The following is a 12,465-nucleotide window of genomic DNA, read 5'->3' as shown; positions in this document are numbered from 1 at the left end:
CAGGACAGCAGTTCAAAACCGCAACCACCTGACAGGTTCCAAATGAATGGGGAGATTTTTCAGGAATTAAAATTCCAATTTATGTTTTGGATTTGGAAATGTGCTCAGTCCATTTGGTATGACTTAAGATTTAGAGCATTTTGAAGTATGTTTTCATTTTCTTCTGGGAACTTCAAACAGTGAATAAGTTTATTTTTATACATTTACAGAGTTCAGGGAATTTTGGAGTATGTTTTCATACTCTTATGTGTACTTCAAACCGTGAATCAGTTTGCTTTCACTCACTGTTATTAAAGCCAAGATGGATTTTTGTGAGCGTGATTTGATTTGAGTTTTAAGCCTTTCTCTGAACATATGCAAAACAAAAAGAACTTCTGGAACACAAATATGCAGATTGTATTTTAATATTATTTTCAGCTATCCTGGGAACTCATTAATTTCTCATTATATCTTTGGTCTAAACATAATTTTATATTAAGTAATTAAGCAATGAACTTGCTATCCTGTTTCTCATAATGATGTGCTTATGTATACATAATTCTATATTGGTAAATGCTACTATGCAAACATTGCTCTGATTAAAATTCATTAGTTGATAAAAGAAATTACAATGACAAGAAATTTGTGGTCCCATAAGATCAAATGTTGATTTGTAGCATCACTAGGCAATGTACTAAAACTATACATTTTATGGATCTTTCACTATTAGTCTATCCAATTAGCCTATTTTTGCTTGTAGGGTAATCAACTCTTTTGATAAGTTTTCATTTTCATAGTGCTCCTAACAGTGTTCTCTACCAGGGTAGTGAACGTACAGCCCAAGTTCTCTCTTCATACTGCCTAGGTCTCACATAACTTTTATTTTATTTGATCTCTCCAAGTTATTGTCTTTTGCTTGGTCAAGATATTCAATTCTTTTTCTCCTGAATTTGCTTTTTGAAACTTTTTGTCCTCAATGATATACTGTTTCACATTCTCTTCTACTGTTGCAAAACTTCTTCAATATTGAGAAGATACAGAGATGATAAATGGAAAAAATACTAAATTAAGGAAAAGGTTAAAAAACTGTGTGATTCCCCCTCCCCCCCCCCCAAAAAAAAAAAAAAAAAAAGGCTGAAAAGAGGAAAAGTCAAAGTTGTTACACTTGAAGTATTCTATTTTTGAAAATTGAACAGGAAAATACCGTTTTCATCCTGGAACTTTCTAATAAATCAGAAAATGTTATTTTAGATGAAGACCCAGTTTTAACACACATCTAGTTGATGCCAAAATTTTAGCATAAATATCATTTTAGCAGTCATGCGTCCATATACTTCATTCATGCCAACAGCTTGTTTTATACCTGCAAAGCTTCCTTACTATTTTATATCTATTTCTGAATATGGGCACACATATAAACATCACCCAGGGTTCATAATAAAATGGTTTTTTTCCAATAAATATATTGAGGAAAAGAGTTGGGTGTAGGCTTCCAGAACTTGAATGCTAAAATCAGAATGTCTTTGCAATTTGTCTGCAATTATTACAAATTGCCTAACCCTCACTGGCATAGTTATGGCCTGCACCTTTCTCCACCCTGTTGTGGAGAGCTTGTTTTTGTAGTATTCAGGACAATGAAGTCTTTTTAAGGGGCTACTCTATGTTTTGTTTTGTTTTGTTTGAGCAAACCCCTGTCTTTAATATTTTAGCTTCTAACCCTGCAACAGGGGAAAAAGTAGTTATCCATTAGGAAAGTCTCAGACGTTGACTAAGGAGTAAGCTGCTACATCAGATCATTGCTAACATGAGATATTCCAACCTGTTATTTCAATAATAAGCAGTTCCTTTGTAGCTCCAGCAGCTGGCAGCTTGTGCTGTAATGGAAGCACCCCACTCCCCCTACAGCCTTTCACATAAAAAGGTAGCTGCTATTTTGTATCTTAAAAAATCCTCCAGAACCGGTGACACTTTTTTTTTTTTTTAAATAAGTACAACAAATAACCTAAAAATAGAACTGTAGATGGAATGTGAGCTACTTAGGATGGATTAATGTGTTTATTAAAAATCTAGGGATTTGGAATAGTCTTGTGAGATACACATGACCTTTCTGTGATGCTCCCCAGAGATACTAGTCATACTGTCTGAGAGTAGCATAACGTCATTCTGCCTCATGCAAACAATATAATTTAGGGCACTTGGAGCTTGGTAATGGAATATGAACACAGAAGTCCTGCTCAAAAGATTGTTTCACATATTCCACAGCTGTCAAATACTGCAGTTATTGATGCAATTATTGCAAGGGACTTCTCCCTTTGGATAAAAATAAGTTTTGTGTTTTCATTGCTAAATATAAAGAATTCGTTTCTGCTTTTAGTAGGTTTGTGCTGAATTTCTCTCTGTGCAAAAAAAGGACCAGAATCTGCCTCTGAAACTCTGTGTATGGAGTATGGTGATCTCAGTTTACTAGAAACTTATCTAGTCATAAAAAGCAGCCACCAATCTCAGCATTCATTGGATTATTAGCAGTCTCAGCAGAGAGGTCAAGGATTGCAGAAATGGTGTAGGGGACGCTATCTTCCCCACAATGAAAGCTGCTGAGTTCAGGGTTGAGGCCTGTTGCAGGACTTCATATTATCGTCTCCAGTACTATAGGGCCTCATCGTTGTGCTTGGCATCATACAAACACCTAACAAAAAAAGTCTGTGCCCAGACCTTAAGATCTAATAATCGTCTTCCATCTGGGCAGAGAGGATCTAAGTGATCTAAGTCTGGCATCTCCTATCTGCCTCACATTTGCTTGCTTTGTTTCAGACTTACACTGCTGCTGACTACAGAAGCCACCTCTGTGAAAACAGTGGAATCAATTGATCTTGCTCTTACAAATTAATTCTTAACAAGCTGTTAACATTTGAAAAATGTTCAAATTAAGACAATCAAATAAGCAAACAGCTTAATAAAGTCAGATATGGTCCATGTATTTCAAGACTCAGGCAGCTAAATAATATTTTTTAAAAATTATTGTGATCTTGATATACACACTTACTGTGTATATTTTACATCAAGATAATATATTTCTGCAGCACTTAGATCACTGTGTCACAGTCTTCAGAAAATTATATAGTAAATAATGGTGAGAAAGAGCATCCTATACAAATAAAACTTGTTTTAAAAAGAAACTTTCTTTTTTTAATCCACCAGTGAGGATGGGACTGATTATTAAAGTTTAGAAGAGCTGTGACTTTTGATACACAACTGGCAAAGTATTCCAGGTGCTGTTGCAGTGCTGATGTTCTGAAAAAGAATGGGCTCTTCAAGGTGCTGCCTTCTGCTAGGAACTGCTCTTTACCAGGTAAATGCTTATGGCAGCAGCCTCGGCAACTTATATTCACCTTGTCCCTGCATTTGTAACACCCCTTGGTCAAAGGTGCTCAGCAGAGAAATCATGTGCCTGAAGTACCTCCTTATGCATCAGTGCTGTCATCAGCAACGTTATATTCGCTATAACAGATTATTTTTTTTCTGCCTCAGCTTTTATCTGATCCTTATTGCAGAACAACTGGACACTGCAACCCTCTTAGGTAGGCTGTCCATTCTCTTCCTTTCCCAATGGTGAAACTGAGGTGCCATTATGGCCTTTATGTTAGGCTTTTTTGCTTCTGTTAAAGCTGTCCTACAGAATAAAGGGCTGTTCTGGCAGGGAAAATCTTGCCCAAACCACTGAAGCAGTAATAAGGCTTGTGGGATCAAGCCTTCAGGGTCTTCCTTAACTGAGCACCTGCAGTTTTTCAGAAGCCCAGTGCATAATGGGTTGCTCTTCTGTGGTTAGACACCATGTGCATGGAATCAGGAGCTTCCATGTATATACCAAAGCTGCTTTATTATCAGACAAAAAAAATACAAAACACACACAAACAAAAAAAGGACTGTATTTGTATTTATTACAAACTATAAATAGAAATTAAAAAAAATAAAAATCAGAAGATTTGGACCAGAGCTCAACACATCTAGGAGCACCAAGAAAAGTGATGACAGAAAAAAAATCTATAACCAGAGGCTGAGATGTTACAAGCCATTAAGGAAAAAATAAGTTTTTAAAGCAAAGCAAAGTTTAAAGCAAAAATACTTAAGTATTTTTGAGCATGGTTATTTTGGTCATGATAATGTTAAAACACTTTCAAAAAGGCTTAGATCATAGGACTTCTCTTACAACTTTTCTATAAACTGTACCCATTTCCTACTTGGGAATGGAGTAAAGTTTCTATATCTGAAGATATATTTTTTCACAATGGCTGTGCCATAAAAATTACTTTTTATTGTTTATATGGGATATATGTTTGTCTCTAGCTTTCCATTTTCTAGTGAAAATATCTGAAATAAGATGTACAAATAAGAACTGTGCTAACCTTAAACAACGTCAATGCAGCATCTGGAACCCAAGTTGGTTCTTACCAATTTATGCATCCTATCCTGTGGCAGAGACTGAAGAGTGTAGCTAACTCCAGTTTCTCAGGGTCAATCCTCTATACCAAATAACAATCCACCAACGCCTGAGTAGGTCTCTTGTTCTAGGGACTACCCTGGGGGTCGTCCAGACCTATGTAGTTTAGATGTTCCTTAGAGAGATAATTACTGTCCTGTCAGATTGCTGTACGCAACATGGCTGATCAAAAGGAAGGAAAAAGAGTGTCATTGCCATATGAGTTGCTGAAAGCCCATTTAACTAGCAACGTACATTTGGAAATTGCATGGAACTGTTTGCATTTTGAAATATGCCTGAAATCCCTCCTCCCCGTTTTTTTTCATTCTTCTTCATGGAAGTAGAACATCGTGGGTAAGGGCTGGTGCTCAAGTGGTACAAAAGACTGGTGGCACACACTCGAGACAGGAGCCATGGAGAGAGAACAAGAGGCCTGCTGCCAGTTGTATTAGAAAACCAGATAAAAGACTTGGAGGAAGAAGAAAAGTATACAGCTCTACTTGCAGGCAGGATAACTATTTTAGGTAGATTTTTGTCCTTTGTTTTAAAGCTGTACTGTTCAGTTTCTTGTGTTGCTATAATTTCAAAGAAGCACCTGCGATAGCAAATGCAGATTATACTGGCTTCCAGTGTCCCATGGCTTTTAGCATTGTCTTGTGACAGAGCAAATTGAAATGTCTGTGTTCACATCCTAATTTTGTTCAGCCATAATATTTTCATTTCTCTTTTCTTGGATTGGAAGCTTTAGAAGTGCTAGTGGTGTTTGCATATGCATTTGTAAATGGCCCGTGTCTTTGAAGTATTCTTCTGTGAGCAGCCTGGAGGTGTGAAGACTGTGCTTCTGAGCCAAGGTTTGTGTCTGTCATTCTTGAAGACTTGCAGGAGCAGCCCTCGCATGTGCTTTATCCCCTGGGATTATGTGGCAGTCTGGCACCTGGATTCACGTCTCCTCATTTACTTGTGTTTGATAGCTGTTCTTCAGTGCCAGTATCTTCAAAAACCTGTGTTGTTTCTATAGCCTGAAAAACATAAGACCACTGGGGATTTACACATACATGAGATGAAATACTTGCTGCACTGTAGCCAAACGGGCTTTCTTCCTTAGATGTCAGAACGGTTATGTAAAAGAAGTTTTCTGCAGTGTATAGGCATCAGTTGCCAATATTTTGAACATCTGAAACAGCAGCACTCAAAATGCTGTCACCTGCTTGTTGGAAATGAAGATATAACAATCTTGGGTTTGGTACTGTGCAGCTCTGATGCAGAGAGCCTTACTGCCTCTTTTGAGGGGTTGGAGCAGAGTTCACAGAGCTGGAAATTAATTCAGGGAAGTTACTATTTCCCTCTCTCCCACCTAGATTTGTTTTTTGTTTGTGGGTTGTTTTTTGTTGTTTTTTCACTAATCTGAAAATGTTCAAATACATTTTGCTCCTTTACTATGGAAAACAACATCGTTACAGTTTAGTCCTGTTCTCAAATATCATATTTTTGAAGTCCATTTAATAGGTATTGATGAAACACCCAACTCTAATTTAGTAGTGTTTGCTGCCAACCACATGCTGCTTCTTTGGCTTTATGTTTGTTATTCGATGCCTCGGTCATGCTATGGAAAGTGTTGCATCTGTTCTGTTTTGGTTGATAATGTTCAGTTCCTTCCATTTCAATGCTGACTTCTCAAATCCTAATATATTCATTGCTTTGTTGCTTTTTCGTTCAGAACTCTGTTAATATGTGGAAAGCAGGCAAGGTTTCATGAGAAGAGTCAAGCAGTGAAAGAGAGTATTGTTATTTCTGAGGATACGGAAAATATTCTTCACCTGTTAGACTATTATGTGCCAAATGCTGAGAAAATAATAGTATTAATGAGTCCAAACTGGTCCTTTTGATAATACTGGGAATTCTGAATTTCTATTCAAGATAGACAAAAGTTTTCTGATAGGTGAACAAAGAGACAATCTTCTGATCTTCATACTGTTGTTGTCTCTTTCCTTTGGTGTTCCCCAGTAAAATCTTCAGTATTTCCTGAAGTAACCAGGCATTATGAGCCTTTTGGATGATCTTTCCCCAAAAGGGCTTGCTTTGTTTCACCAGCTTTTGAAGTTCTATTTCTCCTTTATTATCCCTCTATTGGTTGGTGTAGTGTCTAATTGAATCCTCACTCTTGATTTCTGGATGGTCGGAGCAATGTTTGTAATGTGAAAGAAAGCTCAATTTCCAACAATTTAAATCAGGGTGCTCAGCCTCTAGGCAGGTCAGAGGGACAGCACTAATCTGTCCTCCCCTGTCATGGGAAAGGAGCTAGCGGCTGGAAGGTTTAAGGTGATGATTTAATGTGCTGTAATATTCATATTCCCTCTCTTAGTAACATCCTTTGAAGGAAGCTGGGGTTCAGAAAAGAGAGAAAAAATGACACACGTTTAATGTCTAGCTTTATACCACATGGATTTCTTTACTATTTGATTTAAATACATAAAGAAACACCAATGGCTATTTATCTACTACCTCTCCTCTGATGCTATGCTGTAAGAGTGTGCAAATAACCAGAAATACACTCATAGTGCAATAAGTGTAAATTTTTATAACAAGATGCAAGTGCAAACAATAAGATAAAAAATCCAAAATTTAACTGGTTTGCAAAGAATATTTATTTCCTGGATGATCTTGTACAACTTTTAAAGCCTTCCTCTTTCAAACTGCTCTTAAAAATAGCGCGTTTGAAACAAGTGATCTATTATGCAATAACAATTGTGCTAAACAGAAAAAGAGCAGCTGTTACTGGAAGTTGCACTTAATTGTTGTATTTTCCAGCATAAGGTTGCCTGGTGGGAACAGTGTGGGGGAAAAATGCAAGCAATTGCCAAAAACCAAGCACGTGAGGTGAAACTTGAATTTGCTCTCATGAGAACTTTCTAAGATTCGTAAGTGGCTGAGAAAAGCATGCTGTATTTAAATCTCTGGAGATTACTGTATATAGAGAGAGCAGAGCAGGCAGTGTTGGCCAGAAAAAGAGAGGAGAATGTAGAAAATCAGAAGGACTGTTGGGAAGGTAAGACCCCCAGGATGGACGGAGATAAAATGCCTGTTGGCACTTCATTTTTTTTTTCTTTTGTGGCTTCCTGAGTAAATTTGAAGCTCCTTAATTGCTCTCTCTCCTTTCACCCCCACAGAACAGCTTTATTTTTATTATTATTATTATTTTATTTTATTTTTAAATGAAAGGAGCAAACCACAACTCTGTAACAAACATTAATCTTAACAGAGTAGAAAACAGATAAATTAACTTGGGGCATTTTGTAAGCACTGTAGGCGAAATTTTGGTGTGATATATGTGTGCCTTAAAAGCAGTCTCCGAAGTCGGACTTAGGCAAAATAGCCCCCTAGGCTCTGGCTGTCGTCAGACCGGTGGGAAAGCCATGGCAGGAGGCACCCCCAGGCAGAAGCAGGAGAAGGTCCAGAAGCGAGGGGTTGCATGGGTGCCTCCTGGCCCAGCGGTGGCCATTACTCACTCGTGAGCATTTCTGTGCTTTGGCACTGCTCTGACCCACAAAATCTGCCACAGGGGGTCTGTGCTCTGGGAATGCAGCTTGTTAGTCAATGTGTTCTTGCAGCACGAGGCTGTAAAATGCTGTGGGTCGTAACAGGCAGCTATTTATTTCTTAATATGTCCTTAGATGCCAGAGGGGAGGATTTTTATTTATTTATTTATTTATTTGGTTACAAAAATAAAAATAGCACTGGAATGCATTTATTAGGGAATGACTGTATTTATTTTGAACAACAACACATTCATCCAAATCCACAGTCAAAACTACAAGAAAGTACAGTTTCCACAATACCCCAAGTTTGATTCTCCAAACACCTATATTGCCCCCCGTTGTGAATAATTCCACTGGCTTCTGTGAAAAAACATGCAGTAGCCAACCTTTAACCCAGTACTATTTGCAGGATCACTCTCCACATTACTTCAGTACTAAGTTTAGCTCTAGAGAACACACGTTGCCCAAAAAAGAACAAATGCAAACTGAAAATTGAGCAATGCTCTGAAAATTATTTTTTTCAACATTAGTATGATCAAGTTCGATTACTATTAATTCATTAACCAGCATATATTACAGCTAGAAAATCTGTTTCTTGTTGCCAACTGTGTTACATTGATTCAGTATGAGTGCGACCACTGAATACCAGTCGATATTAGAAAATTGCATAGTTTTTGCAAATTAACAATCATTTTTTTTCTTTGCACAAAACCGATCTTGATGTCTGCAAAAGCTTAGAGTACGAGATGATAATTGTTCCCATTTTATTATGGAGATACTGGTCATGGCTCCATAGTTAAGACTCAGCTGAGTTTCGTCCCTGAAGCAGGAATTCATCTGTATTGCTAAAAATGAAAATCACCACCTCTGAGGTAGATCTGTAACACCTTCTTCCTGAATAAAATTCTGGCCTTTGTGAAGTCAATACAAACTGCAGTATTGGTACCATGCATTTTCAAAGAATTTTTGAACATATGTGACGATAAAGTTTTAAAGTGAGTTCTTTAAGCAAACATAATTGACAACAACTTGATCAGAGCATATTTTTGATATTGCTGTGCTGTCATATCAGTGTGTCACCACTTATGACTTGCATGTTGATCATTTTAGACAAGTAGATGTAATTTGTACAGTAATTTGCAGCACAGGAATGGCCTAAGTAGGAGAAACAAGATTTACTGTTGATTTACAGGCAGAACCTGTTCTAATCAGAAGGACTTTGAGAAAACATAGACCTTATATACCTCGGCCAACAGCCACACAGCAAGTGTGGGCTGGTCACTCAGTATGTCGTATAAACAAACTGTCCCTTTCTCATTGCTGACTTGTACTGTGCTTTTCCCTGTTTTCCATGGTGCATTTAAGGAAGCAATACAGTGAGGCATGTGAAGCCTACTGACTCTGCAAAATTCTCGCACAGTAAGTGATAAAACCTGCCTCTACCATTTTGGATAAAAAACAACGTCGGCAGTTTCTTCTGGTTAATTGGCTATTTGTCTCTTTTTATTTTCATGCACAGATATTTCATGTTAGGTGCTGGCATTAGTGGAAGAGCAAGGGCCTTTCAGATACAGGGCAGTCTCTGGTTGTTCCTACCTTCATAAACTCTGCTCAGACACAGGTGGCTGGCAGTCACCTAGGGCAGCTACTGTCAGACACCACCAACACACAAGAGTGCCCTCTGCAATGAGGGGTAAAAGGAGCTTCAGTCTGCAACAGAACAGGTCTGAATCACTTTTACACACCAATTGGTTTTACGTAGTGCAGTGTATACAGGAGAGATGAACCTGCTTGTCTGTGCTGTCAATATAAAATCTACGGTTATGAATAACTGCAGCATTGTCTTGATTCTCCGGTGTGATCTCCTCAGATAAATAGAGGACTGATTCTGTGGACCTTCCCCTTTTGTTGGTGTGGCTCTCCAAATAATCCTACCCTTTCATATTCAGCTGCATTATATAGCTATATAAATTTTAACCCATGTCAGAGAAAGCGTAAATCAAATCAGCATTTTGCACAAGGTTGATACAGTGTCTGGGAAACCTAAATTCATTACAGTTCTGCAAGTTTTCTTCAAAAACATCATTAAAATGGGAATTATACTCCCTGAAGTATACAGCATCATCTGACTTAGAGCTACAGCAAACAAAGCTTTGCCTGACCCGCTAATTCTATCCCTCTGCTGCCATGAATTCAGTGTGGCACACCGGGGAGCGTGATAAAGACACACAGTGATGCAGGCCTGACCTGCCCAAATGCTGCGGCTGATTCTGACAACAGTATTCTTCCAAATCACTTCTGTGGATACCTCACTGAAGTGCACAGGCTGTTACTGACAACACAAAGGGTTCCTTCCTTCAGGAGTGAGATCAGAAAACAGTGTGGAATTCTAGGAAGCAGAACTGTAGGAATCCAAAGGGAATAAGACCCTAAAATGAGTGCATTGAAGAGTTACCTTGAAATTTTGCCTTGAAAATAGCTCAGGAGCATCACTGAATAGGATGTCTATTTATTCATGATCACCACCACCAACCATGCACATGTATGTATATACGCATGTATGTATATTAGAAATGAACTTTGAATTTATTGGATGCATTCAATTCACAATGATTAAGCAGAAATAATTTAATTTTTCAAAGTTGAAGCTTGACCACAGTCCTGAAATAGCATCAGCTAAGTATTTAGGAAGCAGCATATGCCCAACCACTTCCATTTAGCCAGAGAGAACCCATGCTTCAGAAATCTAATGTGGAGCTGACGTCTGATGAGGAATTCAGATCTAGGAGTAGGTCTGAGACCAGTTTCTAATTTTAATTACTGCTACCAAAATAAAAATTACTCCCAGTAAGCAGATGAAATCCCTCCACGTAGATCAGCAGCAGCAGAGGGCCTCTTAGAAGCTTGTACAGACACAGGCCATGTGCTAACTTATGCACAGCACAAGCCTCTGTTGCTGGCCCATCTCCACAGGAATGGAACTTACCCAGAAAGCACAGCAGGAGAGATTCAGACTAATATTCTAGGTTAGGTTTTTAATATTGGATAACAAAAAGGTCGAGTAAATTTTTTTAAAATAACTGGATGTTATTGCCACGAAGAACCTGTGCAGAAGTACAGCTTTATCTTTTTGGTGTTGAACTTGTAACACTTTTTTTTTAATCTTTCATGTTCATATTTTGAATTACTAAACCTCATCACTGATGAGCTGACTCCTCACTGTTCAACCAGTGGCTGCATAAAGATTTAGTAAAACTACTTTGATTGATGTTTAGGCAATTCAGGTATTGCTTTTTTTTTATTTTCAGACAAGGCATTCTTCAATAATGGCTACAAGAAGTGAGATGTGCTCTTAATTCATTAATTCAGCACTGAACCAATTAACTACCTTTGCATGGAGTTTCATAACAATCTCATCTATTTTCAGTTAATTAGGCAGCATGATTAAGATCATCTGTGTTGAATTAACAGGTCAGTGTATCATCTCACTACAATTTCATCTAGGAGATAACTGGATCTGAAAACTGTATGAAAGAAACAACAATTTATTCCTCCCTTCATAATTTAATTATCTGATCTGAATGTGATCGGCCCTATGTCTCATGAAAAGAAGTCAGTTTTGAACTTGTTTTCTACACAAATTTTCTGTTTTGAAATGTGAATACCTAATTGAGGCATATGGGTTTTATAAAATGGTCCAAACAATCATTTGCATAAAAAACAATCCAACAAAATGAGAAAGAAAATTCTTCATTTCTTACTACATGTTTGTCAATTCATATTTATCGTATACGTCATTTTCTTCTCCTGGATGAGTGTCTGAGTGATGAATTTCAATAAAAATGATATAGGTAATAGCTCCAAGTACTCCTCCCAGCATAGGTGCAACTACAGGGACCCACCACCAATTATTTCCAGCCCTGTAAGAAATAAACAAGAATTATCATTATCCATTACTTTAGTTAACGCCCTACATTTTATTTGGCAGTGAAGAAATATGCCATAGACCTTTCTGTTTTGTCTCACATGTCTTTAAACGTATGACATCCCTGTCTGTCCTGTCCATATTGTGAATGAAATACTAAGTAATAACGACCAGGGGCACTGGTCTAAGTACTGTACATGCACCTTAGAAAATAAGGCCTCTTTACTGCATGGCTGTTTTGGGGGCAGGTGATAATTTCTCCCTTGTGGAAAACAGGCTTCATTGACTTGCAATGAAATGAACTGGGACATATTTATTGCACAGCAATCCTGAATGATGCTATTGCCAGATGCTCATGAATGGGTTTTCAGAAGTGATTAATGCAATGCATGTTGCAGTAATGGGTTATCTCATCTGCATGGAGATCTGCAGGTTCAGGCCTGCAATAGTATGTGCAGCGTTCCTCTTGACAACCTATAATAGATTACACTTGATTCCACTGTATTTGCCTTGAGGAATGTAATAAAATGCACAGACTGTAAAGTACT

At 37.8% G+C, this 12,465-nt stretch overlaps 1 protein-coding gene across 2 annotated transcripts in view; it reads right to left on the bottom strand.

The window, feature by feature from the left end:
- Window positions 1–8,203: 8,203 nt before the first annotated feature.
- Window positions 8,204–12,465, bottom strand: part of AQP9 (aquaporin 9) — a 29,440-nt gene continuing 25,178 nt past the window's right edge. For both annotated transcript variants that reach the window (XM_035553953.2, XM_035553954.2), the window contains exon 6: window positions 8,204–11,912. In XM_035553953.2, coding sequence (XP_035409846.1) covers window positions 11,753–11,912 — 160 coding nt within the window. In that variant the 3' untranslated portion in view covers window positions 8,204–11,752. The remainder of the gene's footprint in view (window positions 11,913–12,465) is intronic.

This window comes from Cygnus atratus, chromosome 11 (assembly GCF_013377495.2).
Source record: "Cygnus atratus isolate AKBS03 ecotype Queensland, Australia chromosome 11, CAtr_DNAZoo_HiC_assembly, whole genome shotgun sequence".
NCBI classification, from domain to species: Eukaryota; Metazoa; Chordata; class Aves; order Anseriformes; family Anatidae; genus Cygnus; species Cygnus atratus.
This window is presented reverse-complemented; position numbering and strand designations above follow the sequence as displayed.